Source organism: Hyposmocoma kahamanoa, unplaced genomic scaffold, assembly GCF_003589595.1.
Source record: "Hyposmocoma kahamanoa isolate Upper Pololo Valley unplaced genomic scaffold, ASM358959v1 65, whole genome shotgun sequence".
In the NCBI taxonomy this organism is placed as follows: domain Eukaryota; kingdom Metazoa; phylum Arthropoda; class Insecta; order Lepidoptera; family Cosmopterigidae; genus Hyposmocoma; species Hyposmocoma kahamanoa.
Genome location: NW_020653853.1, coordinates 15,774,972 through 15,793,622, shown reverse-complemented (window position 1 = coordinate 15,793,622; position 18,651 = coordinate 15,774,972). Strand labels below are relative to the sequence as shown.

Sequence of the window (18,651 nt, the reverse complement as noted above, 5' to 3'; positions counted from 1 at the left end):
AAGCAACAACCCAACGATGGTCAAAAAGTGGTTAAAGAAACGTGTGACGACGTCCTGCAGAGAGATACTCATCTCTCTGCAGGACAGATAGATAGTATAGACTACGGAGTCCTATACTCAGCAGAGGCTAAAAACGAGTTATGCACGAGGATTGATGGATAATTTAGATTTCCATTTGCTTATGCTTGTGCCGATATGATTGCAAAAGCTATTATTAATGTTTGACCAGTATATTTACCTTTTCGGCATTGAAATACATACCTACATACTGATTACTTAATGATAACATACTCATTCGTGTTTTCATTTGTCATCGTGTTTCGGTCATCATTATTCGTGTCTTCATAACTAAGAGTTCTTTAACAGCAAGAGAGTAGCAATGTGCTATGCTGCCTCAAAGACACTCTCTGAAATAGTAATACAACATTACAACGACGTGATAACGAGCAACCGATCACGAAATGGGAGTCTGAACATCCGCTGTGTCTTCATACGATCGTTCTTTTGTTTGTAGTCAGCAGTACATCAAGCTATACACTTTTGTTCTGACATGGCCTCCAGTGAAGCGGATTAAGATCTGTCAATGTGTAGCTTGATGCGCTGCCGTCCCATCATCGACAAAGGATCCTCGTAGATCCCCATCCTCGTAGATCAATATTCGGCAAATCACTGCCAACAATTCAGAAGAGAAAAAAAAACCAGCAGGTGTAAAAAAATGTTTGGAAATAGCTCTCTATTCCCGGTGTCATAACACCGGGAATAGTTAACGATAACTTAATATTATAATAAATTATTGCCCAATTATCTTATTTCATGCCATCACAGTTTACTCTTCGATCGCCAGGCACCATCTTGTCAGCATAATGTGAATTAGACTTGTGTCGATCGCATGTCGATCTTGATCGATCGAATCAAACATTTGACACTAAACGAAATATCGTAAGTGGCGAGCAATGATATTATACTTTATGCTCACTGGCGACGAAGAGTGTCCCTCTAATCTATAGGATCGAACATAATCTATAATCGAATCATTTAACCCCATCACGTTATGCATGGGTCATGAACACAGAACAATAGACTCAGTCATTGGTCGACAGGGGTTATCAGAAACGATCGACCGACACAGATCTAATGTAGATCAGTGATTTTGAAAATCACAAAAAACGGTATTTATTCGAGGATGGAAAATAGTCTAGATTTATTATGATTTCAAAACGCACTTTTCAAAGATTCGTTTAGGAATAATTAAAATAATTTGGTTTTTAATGTTCATGTTGTTTTGGAATGTAATATCCCAGAAACGCTATAATACCAGACCAGTTAGAAATTCGAAAAAAATGTTATGTTTTGCTATACAATTATAGTTTCTATTTCTGTGATTAATTTGATATTACGATCTGAATATGTTTTGTGCAGTGATAGGTTTGTTATCTCATTGGTTTTGTGACTTATCATTTCCGAACGATGTCTTATACTGTCTAGTGGTCAATGGCCGCATGTGTATTTGTCATTTCAATTTGTTTACATTTTGTAAAAATATGATTTACTCAGCAAATTGAAATACTTTTTAAATTTGTTGCCCCGGTTTAAACACAAATTCGAGTAATAATGTGAAGTGAAAGTGCTCCATACTTTAAAGAAATTTAATACCATCTTCAAATTTAATATTTTTTTTGGAATATCGGTCAAATTAGAGCATGGCAAGTACTACAGTATTAGATCTGGTGTCTGGGCTCAAATCTCGCTATGCAGAGACGAGGCATAAGGCTATACGCGAGCTCCTACATTTCGCCAAAACAGACCTACGGGAGATGTCCCCGGAGGTGCAGGCTCAGATCTTGGACGAATTCAGTCAACAGATACATGCTCTCACATCCAGCTACGATAATATCGAGAAAAAAGCGGGCATACTTATTATAGGTATTTTATGTTACTATATTCTTTGGTATCATTCGACACTTGTTTAGCTTCAATATTGTACACACAAGTAAAATTTTTTCACCAATTCATTCATATTAGTTCATTGATTGCAATATTTTATACATTTCAGTTTGCCTGATAGGTAGTGATATGGAAACAACAAAAACTAGAACAATCCGTTATGCGCATTACCTGCGAAACATCTTTCCTACTAATGATGTGAGTGTGTTGGAGCTCGCAGCAAAAACAATGGGCCGTCTGGCAGGGAGCCTAGGCATTAAAAGGGCTGAGTATTTAGAGACTGAAATCAAAAGGTCCTTTGAGTGGTTGTCTGAGGAAAGGAGTGAAGGCAAAAGATTGTCCGCTGTTATCATTCTGAAGGAACTGGGTATTGCTATGCCATCATACTTTTACCAGCAAATCAATGGCTTCTTCACACACATCATTATAGCTCTTAGAGATCCTAAAGAACAAATTAGAGAAGCTGCAGCGAAAGCTTTACGTGCTGCCTTAGTTGTGACTGCACAGAGAGAGACTCCTGAACAAAATGTTAAATTAAGATGGTATTCTGAGTGTTATGAGGAAGCCATGTCCTCTTTTTCTGATCAACTATCTAGAGAAAAGGGTCTAAGCAGAGATGACCATGTACATGGAGCATTACTGATATTGAATGAACTATTGAGGTGTTCAAATTCAGAATGGGAGAAAAAATACACAATGTTGATGCAAAAATTGGATGCAGATCAAGATGTCTCTGATGAGATATCTTCAGTCAATGTAAAAATGCAGCACTCATGGTCCTCTCAACATTTCACAGAAGATAAAAGTCAAACAACCATTTATGAATCTACTATTTGCAAGAAATTTATATCAGAGAAATATGAAAGGATTTGCTCAGGTACGTCAGGTATTAAATTTAAAAAAAAAATATTTGTAAAAATGACACTAAAATGGATGTATTATTGTGATTTTTTGTGAAATAAGTCCAATAGTTTTTATTATGAGTATTAATACAAAGGTCGAAAACACAGAAAAATTTTCTTCACCCTGATAGGACTTAAACCCACAAATATACTGCACCACAGTATTATTCTTACCAACTGAGCTATGGCTCAAGTTATCGAGTTGTTTAAATGCTCCTATGTGTTTTTATTAAAGACATTTGTACTGTATTTTTCGGCATTCCGCACCGCTAGTGACATCTAGAGAGAGATTTTAGAACCTTATTCACCACTGCCAGCACCTTTATAGATGCCTCGACTGATGTAGATGTCGCTTTGTGATCAAATGTAATCCTGAGATTTTATTTGTGAAATAACTCCACTAGTTTTTATTAATAGAAAGATTTTCGACAACCCAATACAAAGCCCGTAGTGGGTTCAAGTCCCATCAGGTCTTTTTTTAATGTGTTCAATCTTTGTATTAATAAATTGAAATTTATTTTTTTTATTATTACAGAAGTGATGGCACAACAGATCTCCAGGTCTCACAGTGTCCATCAAATGCTACTTCTCATGATCCCTCGTTTAGCAGCATTTAATAGAGAGGTATTTGTAAAAAAACACCTACAGTCCACCACAAACCATTTGATTACTTTTCTGCGAGGTCGGGAAAAAGAAAAAGCCATGGCATTCACAACTTTAGGGCTGATTTGTGTTGCCGTAGAAGAGGACATACAGCAATACTTAAATAGAATCATCGAAATCATTAAAGCCACTTTACCAGCCAAAGAAACTCCAAAAAAGCGCAATGGATCTGACACTCCTCTGTTCAATTGTGTTACACTGTTAGCATTTGCCATGAGAGAGAACGTTGCCAATGAAGTGAAAGATTTGCTCGACTCAATGTGTGCAACAGGTTTAAGTCCACAACTTACTACCTGTCTCAAAGAACTTAGCCAGAATGTGCCAACTTTAAAAAATGACATCACTAATAGACTTTTAAATATGCTGTCATTAATATTGAGAAAGAAACCTTATGCACCTCACTGTGATGAACAACAAATTGTCCAAATGCTGTCTTCAGCTTTACTAGAGCCACATGATGCAAACAAACTAGTATTAGCACTTAGAACACTTGGTTCCTTTGATTTTGAATGGAATAATACTCTAATGTCGTTTATAAGACGTTGCACTGATCATTATTTGCTCAGTGAACAACAAGATATACGGATTGAGGCAGTTAAAACTTCGTCTAAGTTGCTTATAAAAGCTATTGAAAGATGCGCACAGACAAACTCAAGAACTTTGAACTTGTTAAGTGATGAATCACTTGGAAAACTTTTGTCCGTTGGGAGATCAGATTTCGACCACGAAGTTCGTTATAAAGTGTTTGAAATATTTACAAATCCAATATTTGATAAATATTTGGCTGTTGAAGAACACTTAAGTTGTTTGTTTGTAGCAATAAATGATTCAAACAGTGATGTCAGCGAATTGGCACTTTGTGTATTCGGCAGGCTGAGCAACATAAATCCGAGCTACACAACTCCAAATCTACGTCAGTTGTTCATACAAATTCTTATTGAACTGCAGCACTCTGAATCCAATCGTACAAAAGAACAATCATTGCGTATGGTGAACAACATCATATCACACGCACCAAGGATAACAAGACAATTTGTTAACACCATCTTGAAGGTATTGGTGCCAAAATTGAAAGAAGAAGAGGCGAATCCTACCATGGTGTCGTCCATTTTGAAAACTATTGGGGATTTGGCGGAAGTGAATGGAGGAGGAAACGCTTTAAGCCCATGGCTTCAACCAATAATATCAACCCAATTAGAAATTCTTTCGGATCCTAATCAACTAGAGAAAAGAAGTGTGGCGTTGTGGTCTTTTGGACAAGTAATCGGCGCCACCGGACACGTGGTCGCACCTTACATGGAATATCCTCATCTTATGGAGACACTACTAAGCCTTTTAAAATCTGAGCAGCAAATGAGAGACAGGCGTGAAATAATTCGGATTCTGGGACTGCTAGGAGCATTAGATCCCTATAAACACAAAGTTAACCAAGGGTTCATTGATTTTCAAACTGTGTCTACCTTGATCCCAATATCGGATTCACCAAGTAACGATGCTTTTGATGTCATGTTAGTTAACATGTCGCCTTTAGTGCTTGACGAGTTTTATCCTGCAATAGTCTTGACATCCCTGATGCGCATTTTCCGCGATCCGTTATTGGCGCAACATCACGCCACTGTGATTCATTCTGTTACTTTTATTTTTCACTCATTGGGTATCAAATGTGTGCCTTACATTTGCCGGGTCACACCAACTCTTTTGCAAACTATACGTAGCACAGACAATAGTAATTTCCGTGAGTTCCTGCTCACTCAGTTGGCTCAGTTAATTTCCGTAGTCAAAATTCACATCCGCAATTATCTGGAGGATATATTTGACCTCATTAAAGAATACTGGACTCCCAATAGCTCGCTTCAACCGACTCTGATTATGCTTGTAGAACATATTACAGTAGCTGTAGGTACCGAAATCAAAGTATATCTGCGTAAGATATTGCCGAATATATTACGTGTCCTCAAATATGACCGCAGTAAGGACAAGTTCTTGACTGAAAAATTACTTTTGACTATTCAAAAATTTGAAAACAATTTAGACGACGTTTTACTATCAATTGTACCAGCAATCACGGGGTTGTTTGATGGAAGGAATATTCCAGCTACTGTGTCTAAGTTAGCAATGGAAACTATTGAACACCTCTCTATGCATTTGTATTTCAAACCTTACTCAGCTGTTATCATACAAGCTCTAGCAAAAGTTTTGGATAACAATCCCGCTTTAAGACAGACTGCTATGAATACACTGTGTGCCTTGGTGGTGCAACTAGGACGGGAATACATCGATTACATCCCTTCTGTGGAGCGATTGATGATAAAACATAAGATTCAATGTCCAAACTACATGGTTTTAGTAGCAAGGCTACAAGTAATTTCCACCCTGGCTAGTGACGATGACTACCTTGATGAAACACGTTTGCAATTACGAAATCAAAAGAAAAATGTAAGTATTTTACAATTTAGTTCTTAACAAATATCTTCAGTAGGTTTGAATGTGCTATTCTGTGCTTGTTTTAGATGATGGCTGCCGATACGCAAATGATTCAAAAGTTGACTGTCAATGTTCAAAATCTACGTAAATGCTGGTCTGTACATAATTTAATATCAAAGGAAGATTGGCTAGAGTGGCTGCGACAGCTCAGCGTGGCTTTTATTACGGAGTCAAACAGTCCAGCTATCAGGTAATGATTTTCCATAAACCTCCAATATTGTACTAATTTATTCAACGTCTTGAATACCGAAATTCTATTGCAGAGCTTGTTCAAGCCTATCTCAAAATTACCCTCAACTAGCCCGTGACCTTTTCAATGCTGCATTCATGTCGTGTTGGACGGAATTAGATGAGATCTCAAGAAAGGAACTAGTATCCGCTCTTGAGAAAGCCCTGAAAATACCTGACGCTTCTGAGCTTTCTCTAGCAATTTTGAACTTGGCTGAATTCTTGGAGCACTGTGAAAAGGGAGTATTGCCTATTTCTATCAAGCTATTGGGCGATACCGCAATAATCTGCAGAGCTTACGCTAAAGCTCTTTATTACAAGGTAAGTTAACAGTTATTTAAATAGTGTATTTAATACAAATACATCTAATACATTTTTGCCATCTTGTACGTACATATTTTCCGGTGTTTTAGGAAGAGGAATACAAGAGAAATCCGACTACTCAAGTGGTAGAAGCTTTAATACATATAAATAATAAACTTCAACAAAAGGAAGCAGCTAACGGCTTACTGGAGAAAATAATCAATCAAAACAAAAGCGGCGATTGTTCATTCAACGTTCACGTACGCTGGTACGAGAAACTGCACAACTGGGAGCAAGCACTAGATCTCTATAACAAAAAGCTAGAGGTCGAACCTCAGGATAGCACGTCGAGACTTGGACAAATGAGATGTTTAGAAGCTATGGGTGAATGGAGAAAACTGTATAATACAACCATAGATAACTGGGACAACTTTTCTGAGGATTTAAAGGTGAAATCAGCTAAAATAGCCGCGGCGTCTTCTTGGGGCCTTCAAGAGTGGGATTCTATGAAAAAATTTGTTGAGGCTGTTCCCGAAGATACGCAAGAAGGCGCTTTTTACAGAGCCTTAATTGTTATTCACGAAGGACATTGGCCAGAGTCTAGGCATTATATCGACACAGCGAGAAATTTATTGGACGCAGAGCTATCAGCAATCGTCGGAGAGAGTTACCAAAGGGCATACAGTTCATTAGTTAGTGCTCAACTGCTGACAGAGTTGGAAGAAGTGGTAACTTACAAGCTTGTAGAGGAACGAAGGAATATCATCAAGAAAACGTGGTGGTCTCGTCTTCAAGGAGGTCAAAGGCTGGTTGAGGACTGGAGGAAAATGTTGCAGATTCGCAGTTTGGTTATTACTCCCCGAGAAGATTTTCAATCGTGGTTAAAATTCGCTTCTTTATGTCGCAAAACGGGTGCCATAAGTCAAGCTCATAAGGTTGTTATATCTATTTTGGGTTGCGATCCTGTTACGAACCCGGATATTTTATTACGATTGCAAGAACCTCGATTGATATTGGCTTACTGCAAAAACTTATGGGATGCAGGGAACAAACGATATGCATACGACGTCCTTCAGAGATTCGTTGAAAACTCCGACCCAGATAATGAAGAACAGTGCCGATTACTAGCCCGTTGTCATTTAAAACTCGGTTCATGGTGTGAAGCTCTTCAAGAAATCAACGAGCTCTCTATACCAGAAATACTGCGAAATTATGCAGCAGCCGCGATTCTTGCTCCAGAGTGGTATAAAGCATGTCACGCTTGGGCCTGTATGAATTTCGAAACAGTCTTGTTCTATAAACAACAGGATAACATTTCTGAGAGCAGTGTCGCGGGAGGTTCGGGAGAAAAGAAAGTGTCACGGGCGGATTTCATAAATACACACACTATACCCGCTATAGAAGGATTCTTTAAATCTATTAGCTTGTCTAATGGAAGCGCGCTACAAGACACGCTGAGACTATTGACTTTATGGTTCGATCATGGTCACCACCCGGTTGTTTACGACGCGTTATTTGAAGGCATTCGCCAAATCGATGTGAAGATATGGCTTCAAGTGATTCCGCAGTTGATTGCCAGGATAGATTCGCCTAGGAGTTTGGTTGCCAAGCTTGTGCATATTCTCTTGATCGATATAAGTAAACTTCATCCGCAAGCGCTAGTCTACCCATTGACGGTGGCCACCAAATCTTCATTTGTGACAAGGAAAAGCGCTGCCAATTATATTTTGAAAACAATGTGTACGCATTCACAAAATCTGGTCAACGAAGCTGCGGTTATATCAGACGAGTTAATCAAGGTGGCTATTTTATGGCACGATCAAGTCTTTATTGCTTTGGATGAAGCATCCAGGTCTGTAGAAACCACGAACCCAAACTCTATTATGTTTTTCGAATCTACATTCATAAATGATGTCCTTTTGCAGATTATATTTCAGTGAAAAAGATTATCGTGGTATGTTTAAAACTTTGGAAAAAATGCACACAATGTTGGAGCAACCACCAGAGACGCTGAAAGAGGTTTCCTTCCTGCAAATGTATGGCAGAGATTTGCAAGAAGCGCAGCGATGGTGCGAGCTGTACAAGGTAGTCACCTGAAGAGGATAATACTATAGGATAGCTAATAAAGATGATATATTTATTATCATTTTCATTAGCTATCCTACTTATACAACGTACCTGTTTTTAGGAGAGTGCTGACGATAGGTATCTGAACGAAGCCTGGGATCTCTACTATCACGTGTTCCGACGTATTGCCTCTCAGTTCCGTTCTCTTACGTCGTTGGAGTTGCAGTATGTGAGCAAAAGACTTCATATGTGTAAAGATTTTGAGTTGGCTGTGCCAGGTTCTTACGTACCCAATGAGAAGGTCATAAGGATATCTCATATACATGGTCAATTGCAGGTAACACTACAAGCTTAAGCTATTACGTAGTAACTTGAAATATTTACTTTTCCGAATTGATTTTTAAATAGATAATCTATATTGATTTTTTTTTATTATTTGTAAACCCATCCATAAATATTGAAACACAACAAAAGTTTCGAAATCAACCTTAGCTTTTCACTTTTATATTTACAAATAAACGTTCTTTCTGAATGTCTGAACTTTTCAGGTAATAAAATCAAAACAACGCCCGCGTCGCCTTACCATTCAAGGTTCAGACGGAAAGCAATATATGTTTCTTCTCAAGGGCCACGAAGACCTCAGACAAGACGAGCGTGTCATGCAATTATTTGGCCTGGTCAACACTTTACTACAGACAGATACAAACACTTACAGACACGATTTAGCAATACAGAGGTATGCTGTAATACCTCTATCGCCAAATTCTGGACTCATAGGCTGGGTCCCACAGTGTGATACTCTGTACAATTTGATCAGTGATTATCGCGACAAGAAGACCAATAAAATGGCCTTAAATACAGAGCAGCAAATTATGTTGAAAATGGCATCTGAATATCAGAAGTTAATGCTGAAACATAAGGTGAGGCATATACAATTTTATTTTAAAGAATTGTAAGTGCTATTTTCTTTAGTGTATGTAGTATATATTACGTAAACACTTTAATTACATTTTGATTAGATAGTAAAGAATATTATTTTGTTCAATTAATCTTAACTAAACTAACACTATACACGTCTAAGATACTTTATTATTGTTTGAATGTACATGTCCTTTATAATATACTAAAATACTTATATTGTAATTAGATTGTAGAACAAACATGCACTCACAGACCTTCACATACACGCACTTAGAGAAAAAAATTAACCCTATTAATACTTGATTTTAACACTTCTTTTTTCTTTACATTGATTTAAACTTAAGTAGTTGAATATATATGATTATATGAATTGTCAATTAATCATATTGTGATTCTGCCAAAACGGCATTTTTAGCCTTGCTGTGGATCAGGCGCTTGCCCTAGATACAGACATGCAGACGCAGGTTCGAATCCTGTCAGATCGAAGAAATTTTGATTTTGAATGAAATAATTTTTTTCAGATCTATTCCACATACATATATTTGTTTTTTTCAAACAAACCAATGTTTCGGACTCTGTACAGTTTCTATGGTCCTTGTCTATATGTATTTCTATTATCGAGATAAATGAGTTTCACGCCTGAGAATATTCAGATATAACGACAAGTAATTCTTAATATATAGTGTTAGATGAAGGTTGAGACATTCTATTTTATTGGTAATTCTATTCTTACACATTCTCAATTCTAATGGGGCTTCTTCCCCTTACAAGCCTCCATAACAAGCCCCACAGCTAATATAGCCCATTCGGCTTACCCATACCACCATATCGTTTCTTAGCCCCCAGTCATTGCCTCAGTAAATGGGTGGGGTTCAGTTCTGCTCTGATTTCTGGTTCTACACTCACCTCCGATTGCTCCATTGGAACAGCCGGAGCTTCTTTCTATAAATTCTATTCTAATACGTACTAACTTTTACTCTCTCATCCCATATCTCTTAATTACATTCATTGGAATTACATGATTCTTATGTTCGATGTCGCTTCTCCGAGTTCATCACTTTTCTCACCTTGAATAAACTCCCGCTCTCCCGCCAGACACGTGCGCGCTCAAAATTGCAGCTTCTCCTGTCACCGTAAATTTTTTAAACTCGCCATTATCTAACATGGCTGCCAATATTGACATCATTAATTCTGTTCAGAAACTTACCCAATTTCATCGAAACTCGCGTTTGTCGCGTCAACCTATTTAAACGTAGTGACATGTAAAGGAATATGAAAAAGCTAAAACGTTGAATTTAAATTGTAATGTCATCGCAGTACTGTCTAATTTTGCTTGCTTCGCTGTCTGTCGAACAAACGAAGACTAAAGCGTGAATGACGCTCTGTATACGATTTTAACGCCCTATAAGTTCGGACACTTTTTAGCGCGGACCCGACGTCCATATAATTGTAAGTCAATGTTTGAAAAACAAAATATACGCGATTTACATCCGAAAAAAATAGTACCATGTGTAGCAATCGCTAAAACCTTAGAACTAGATTTGTTGAATAATGTAACATATACTTTCAGGTTGAAGTATTTGAATATACACTATCACAGACACCAGGCAACGACTTGGCTCGACTGCTTTGGTTGAAAAGTCCTTCGGCGGAAGCATGGTTCGAGCGTCGCACCAACTACACACGCTCTCTAGCAGTCATGTCTATGGTGGGGTATATACTCGGGCTCGGTGACCGCCATCCTTCGAACATCATGCTACATAGAGTCACCGGGAAAGTCCTGCATATTGACTTTGGAGATTGTTTCGAGGTGACCCAAACTAGAGAAAAATTCCCTGAAAAGATCCCGTTCCGTTTGACTAGAATGCTGATTAATGCTATGGAGGTAAGTTTGTTTCTCTAGAATACATAAGAATGTAGTGTACTTGTATGTAACTTAATAAATAGTTTTTATTGAATTTTTGTGTCTTCCAGAGTCTGTAAACAAGAAAAGTGGATAAATACCCCTTATATTTATCCACTTTTCTTACATTAAATTAGTATAAAAATACACATTTCGCCGCAGATCTTTGTATACAAAATAATAAACTTAAAGGAAGACAGTAATTTGAAATCACCTGTTAATGTTATATGTTAGTTTCATGCAGGGTTCGAAGTAATAATTGTTACGATAATTATTTTGTTAGTATAGCTTCATAATTATTTTGATGTTTATAAAATTAATTGGAACAACAAAATGCTACCTCTGGCAATTTCGTCTCATATGTTTTTATCAGAGACGTATCCAAACGATCCTTTGATATCCATATGAGATCCTTCGTTTCACGACAACTTCTGTAAGACCATTTTAGAGGGAAAGATGAGGGGAAGAGGTCGACCTAGCACAGATACGTAGACCAAATAAAGGAAAAGGTAGGGAGGGGTCGTGTCATATAAGGAGGTCAAGGAGCTATTTAGTACACATCCGTCAGATTCCTCTTTCGTCAGATCATTTCTTTATTCCGTATAGGTCAGAAATCTGTTGCTGGTAACGAAACAGTAGTTATCGTGATTCCTTGTCCGTCAGATTCCGCTTTCGTCAGAAATAGTTTTTTTTTATGAACACTTTCGTCAAATTCCGCTTTTCTCATAATTTGTCAGTTCTTTTTTTGAAAGTCAGGATGGCGGGTGTATCTTAACGAATCCTGACAAAATTGTATCAAAATTTAGTACCTTTTTTGTACTATTTAGTACCTATGTTTAAAAAAATTGTAAAAGAAATGATGACGAAAGAGGAATCTGACGGATGTGTACTAAATCCATATGACGAAAGCGGAAATTGACGAAAATGTCGTTATTGGTTGTCCACATTGAACTGAAATCATGAAAAAAACTATTTCGGACGAAACTGGGATATGACGGATGTGTGCTAAATCCAACCGGCTTATAGGAGAGATGATTAGAAGATGCTCCATCGACAAGAGTATAATTCTTAAGTTTGATGTTGCTGATGATCCAAATGCGTCAAATATCAAAAAAAGTTGCAAACCAAACAAAATTTTTCTACACGTTTATATAGTTTTCTCACTATCTCATTTTTACAAAACTAATAGACAAAACTAAGGATCTCAATGGAAAAAAATAAGTATCTTGATAATTTCGAACCCTGACTTTATAATTAAATAAAGATATATGAATAAAAAAAAAAGACATAAAATAAACGCTCGTTTTTGTTACTCAGGTAACCGGCATCGAAGGCACATATCGCTTCAACTGCGAATCAGTAATGCACGTTCTCCATAAACACAGAGACAGCGTGATGGCCGTCCTCGAGGCGTTCGTCTACGACCCTCTTCTCAATTGGCGTTTGGTCGATAACGAACGACATTCGCTTACAGAATCCTCATTTTCTTCAGACATCGATTCCTCGTACACTCTTCCCAGTAGAAGCAGAAACCAGTTGCATTATGAGTCATTAGAAATACCTCCAGAAACAAACCTCAACAAGCGAGCTTTGGCTATACTAAACAGAATAAGAGATAAGTTGACAGGTCGTGATTTCCCGCAGATAGAAGCGGTTGTAAGCGTCCCGAAGCAAGTAGACTTGTTAATAAAACAAGCGACCAACAACGAGAATTTGTGTCAATGTTATATTGGATGGTGTCCGTTTTGGTAACACTTAACGAGTTCATGACATATTTACCATTATGTAACATGGACTAAATAACTCAAGTGGACTGCTAATCGTCATACTGCAGATCATAGCTCTTGAAAAGGTCAAAATTCCATCTAAAATCTGGATGGCGCTGATGAATAGCCTCGAAGTATGATCTTCAATGTGAAATATCGACCCCTCCTACGTGAAGTATGGTATGTCGAAATTGCCAAGTTTACAGGGGTGCGTTTTAAAATTCTGAATTTGGACATACGACACTTTACGTAGGAGGGGTCGATATAAAAAGTTAGTTTTTTCCTTGTAATATTATTCAAATATATTGATCATGAGCTAAAATCATTTTCTGACAAATATGCGTGTCAAAATCAATAGATGGCATTGTGTGTTACAAACTAATTTATAAATTAACGCTTCTTAATATGGGTAGATGGCGCTAATCCTAAACAATAAAAAAATAGCCGGCACCATAGTCATCTGTTTAGGTCCTTAACTAAATATAAACAATCTTGAGGTGTTTTCTTTTTAATGAAATATACATTTATAAGATTATTTTTACTTACCTTCAAATACAAAATACAAATTCTTAGCTTCATATGAAATTGCATGCCCACTATTGATTTGTAAAGCATATGTTTCAATAAAAATATGTATCAAGATTGTTTATATTTAGTTAAGTACCTAAACAAAACGACTCATCCGAAGAACAGAGTCCGATGTGATTATATAGCGAAAAGAGAATAAGTACGTTACGAGAATAATTTTGTTATTCAAACTAAGGCCTATGTAAAGGTGTTTTGAGAATTTATATTATCTTGTTTCGTTTCGGAAATATAAAATCGAACAATGGTCGATCTGATATCCACAACGAAGAACGAACGAAATGTACTATGTCCTGAGAACAAGTAGTCTTGCACATAGATCTTTGTTCTACGTATGAGTCGAAATGGACTGTATCCATAAAAATATGTGCAATAAGCGCGAACTAGTTGATTTATTTGTTATCACTACAAATTGGAGTAGCTTTGATAAATTATTGCAGCTTGTCAATGTAAAACAAATTTTTACTTACAAAAATAGCTATTTCGTACTCGTCGCGACATCTTGTGTACCGATTGGTACTAAATTCCCGACAACGCTGTCTTGTATCGCGATTAGCAGTCCTCTTGACACATTGGCCCATGTTATGTAATGAAAAAGAAATCCAATTGCACGTTGTCATATGGTATATTGTCATTGGTATATCCATATCTATGGGTATATCAAGTACTCGTATGCAGGAGACAAATCAGTTGGACAGATGTAGTAAACTAGGTTTTTGGCCAAATGATTTGGTCATAGTTGTGAGCAGGCCGCAAATATGACAGGACTAATGTATATTATAAATAAAAATGTGTTGAACATGTCTCTTTGTACTAGAATGAAGATATTATTACGCCTGATATGCCTTGTGTGTACGAAATATTATTAAGAAAATATTTTCTAGAATAGTTACTTTTTTCAATAAATGATGTACCTAAGTAATGTTGGTCAAGAAATGTTATTTGTAAAATAGTATTAATTCTTAATGTATTTTAAGACTGATTTTTTCTACGTGTCTTTAAATATATAACCTTGTAGGTTATTAGTTGTGTAAATTTAATTTTGTTGAAGGATGATAGCAACTGTGATCGGTTATGGAGTTGACCTTAGAAAGGATTTAACAGTCGGTAGCAAATCTGCTAAAATTGTAGTTTTTTTAACTAGATCACACAATTGAGTCTTGTTATACCACCGTTTACTTAAACTAAAATTAAGTTGTAGTATTATAAGTGCATTCGGTCATACTAGAGTAGAGAGCGATTATTGACTTCGATTAGATTCATAAAAATATGACTCATTTGACTTAAATCAGTAAAATTACAATAAGGATGTAAGCAAGGTATAAGGAAAACTAGCATTATTTTACGTAAGTGAGGAATTATTATAACTCCTTGCATGACTTTATTAATACAAACCGTGTGACTGTATGTACCCATTTTTCTAACTTTTATTACGTGTTAAGCGACATTTTAGGTGTGAAATGCGTATCTTTTACATAACTTCACGACTATGTAAATATTGTAAATAGGTCAAGAAATAAATTTGCATCTTGTGTAATCTTTATTTGCGTTGCCACAATAAAAGGTGATAAAAATACCGTAGTTTTTATTTAGTTTTTGTCTTAGTTAAAAGTTTTTTGCAAACGCTTATCTATTTGCGAAATAGACGTTATGCTACAACATCTAAGACCCTATGCACATGGGCGTATTTTATATACGCGTACGACGCAATGACGAACGCGAACGAGATTAGTCGCAACCAAGAAACTTAATACTTCTACTACTTATACATTTTATTTAACCTTTTACAGGCTCCGTAAACGCGCGTAAAAAGTACGTCATAAACATAGGTTTTAGGCCTAAATTTCTTTTGACTTCGAACGTAATGGAAGGTAATTTTTGTAAAAATTTGGATACAATTTCACCCAATATAATGAATTTTATATTAATTTTGTAACGTTCAAACTAGATATGATACGGTAGTCATTCTTCGGAAGTTTGTTTTTCTCGTATCTACATTACATAGTTGACTAACAAAAGTTGCTAAAATATTGCTTCGCGGCAATGTAAATTGACCCTAAACGTTAGACTTTCACACAATAGCCGTGTACAACTTTCATTCTTTAAGTAACTTATTGTATTGTTGTTAATAGACGTTAAATAGATTTGATACAGCTATTTTCTTCCATAGCGCGTCTTATCTACAAGACCATCTTACGTGACTTGGAAGTGTAAATAGCGTAATTTGCCTGAAAAAAAAAACAAACATAATGTAAAGTTGACCTAACCTAACCTAACCTAACAGGACGTCTGGGAAGTGTTAATAGATGAGGCAATATGCCACGCAAACTTTTATCCATGTCTAATTTACTCGGGTTAGGTTTTAGATCATGAGAGCCACGTATTTTTATTCAGGGGTTGTCAATAAACTGTGTATGTGTCCTCTTGAGTCACTATTGTTACCATTTCAATTTTAAGTACCTATCACCAGGGCCGGATTTTAATTTAATATTAGTTTTAATATTTAATTTAATTGAAACTGACACTGCGCCCCCTATCACACACATACATACGTGATACGCTTTCCGTGTGTACTTTTCCTACAAGCTGCACGAGTAACATTATTGGCAAAATGCTTTAAAAAGCGTGTGCTTTATGTCTCTATATAGTATGCCGTGTAAACCTGTGGGCCAGCATATTACATCCTATAGGTAACGCCTTGCCCACCCTGACAATGCCCATGTCGTCGGACAGATTTCCCTCACCCAATGCTGTAGGTACTCGAACCGCGATATTCTTTGTACTGACGATATTCTATTCATAGATTGACTGTCGGCACTTCACTATGTTACCTACTTAGGTCTGCTTTGATCTTTCAGCTATAAAGAGTGGAAATACAAATTTTTTTATGATATCCTACATACATTTGGATTTTATTTCGGTAAGAATCGCCCCTCGCTCGCTGCAAAGTTGTAGTAGGAACAATACGCGCTCTTTCGTATTCCATTGCTTCTTTTATAAACTGTAGTACTGTTTCTTATGTTAATATTAAACATTAATTATGCCTTCATCATTTCATGCCCAATGATATACCAATGTTGCTTCGGAAGTAGACAATAAAAAGGTTAGGATTCGGAAGTTATTTTTGACTACTTTACAGTGCGCATTTAAACAAACTTAACGAAACATTGCACTCAAAGCCGGCCGGACCTATTAAGTAAAAGCGATTTACAGGTCTTAGTTAGACTATGTCTTTAATCTCTTGAATCATTTGATTCCACTTTAAAGTTTTTTTTGCTAAACCACGATGACAAACGGGCGCTGCCGGTGCATTGCCTTATGATTTCAACCGTGATTTCAACGCACTGCGGCAAAGAGTAGGAACGTGTGCAAGGTCGAGGTATCGCGACGTAACGTCCCCGCTTCGTCACTTCGCTTCATCTAGATACGTACGCGTTCCGTGGCATTCTCTAATTTATATACTACAACAACGCAGTATCATCGGCCCGCTCAGGCGTCGCAATGCCGACGCAACGCATTGTGTGACATCTCTCATAAAGTCATATCATAAGCTTAAACGACAGTCTTATTTCTTATACTATTTTTTATTATTACCCTTAGTCAGGATTAATACCCTACATCACTGATTTTTTTCTTGTATATATTAAATAATCATCAATAATGATTAATATAGACATGTTTTGTATACTCGCGGTCAAATAGGTCATTTAATACTTTATTTTTAATCTTTGCTACGTTATCTAATCGAAATAAGTTTTGCACAAGTAGAATGGCTGATGAGAATTGTTATGAAATCCGTTTTATTTATACATATGTAAAATTTCCGCTTAAAATTTTCAATTTCATAAATATCTGATTTTGCTGGATATTAGGTAGATAATTTTATGTGAAAGATTTTGTTTCTCAAAATATAACTCCATTACCTACATAACTTGGTTGACTTGACACTTGATTTAAAAATATCCTTTCCGATTAAATTAATTTCTTGCAAGCAGCGCGCAAGAGCGCAGAGCCGCTGGTTTCGTTTGATAGACCTATATTTTATAGTCTGATGCACTTATCAGATTTGCTTCAAATATTTTTAGTTTTGCTTATAAAGTAAGCATTATTTCATTCGAGATACTAACACTGGTAGTCGTAAAGATAAACTTGCAGTTTTGTACGACACGACAACTTCAAATAAAGGAAAAGATAAATGTGGGGTCAAAAGTTGAGGTGATAAATATGAAATCGCTACATCATTAGAAACACTTTAAAAACATGTTTATAAAAACTAAAAATTAAGCATTGGTGGCGCACTAGCCAAAGCAGCTGCAAAAGCTAAGATATTTTGTGCTTTTAATTCTCTGCTATAATGTCAATTATTTTTCTTCCCTACTGTATTTTTTATGTGAAATATACACGCTTGGCTATAATTTCACCTGACGTTAAACGACGACGTGAGAGAAGATGTGTTTTTTCGGGAAACACAGAGAAACACATTTAGTACAGTGATAAATTTAGATTTCTGTGGCAATTGAGTATAAATGCCGATAATTGGGAAAGAGAAAATGTACTAAAGTAAGTTTCCAGGGAAGAAAACGTCGAGAAGAGAGAGGGTGAAATTTAAGGTGTGTGTGCTACGTAAGCGAAAATGGTACCCCATGCAAACCACGTCCAAAGGGCACCACTTTGTTTTACAGCACACATACACAAAATACAAGATGCTATCGCATATGTCCTAAGATTGTGTAGATCTTTAGAGGGTATAGTTATAACTGTTGCTATTCAGTTAATTCTCGTGTGACAAGTATAAATAACTTAGTCTTCGATGCTTATGAGATTGTAAACTTTAGGGAAATACCCGTTTCTGTTTATACGTATCGAGTTTAAGCGTCTTAATTCG

At 36.5% G+C, this 18,651-nt stretch overlaps 1 protein-coding gene across 1 annotated transcript; it reads left to right on the top strand.

The window, feature by feature from the left end:
* The first annotated feature begins 1,585 nt into the window (after window positions 1-1,585).
* On the top strand, window positions 1,586-13,382 carry LOC113231394 (serine/threonine-protein kinase Tor-like). Its single transcript, XM_026465694.1, has 11 exons — window positions 1,586-1,923; window positions 2,054-2,821; window positions 3,382-5,945; window positions 6,020-6,183; window positions 6,257-6,542; window positions 6,635-8,376; window positions 8,450-8,609; window positions 8,713-8,928; window positions 9,140-9,511; window positions 11,083-11,397; window positions 12,733-13,382. Exons 1-11 carry the CDS (start codon window positions 1,701-1,703, stop codon window positions 13,165-13,167), a joined length of 7,245 nt encoding a protein of 2,414 aa, XP_026321479.1. The 5' UTR covers window positions 1,586-1,700; the 3' UTR covers window positions 13,168-13,382.
* The last annotated feature ends 5,269 nt before the right edge of the window (window positions 13,383-18,651 follow it).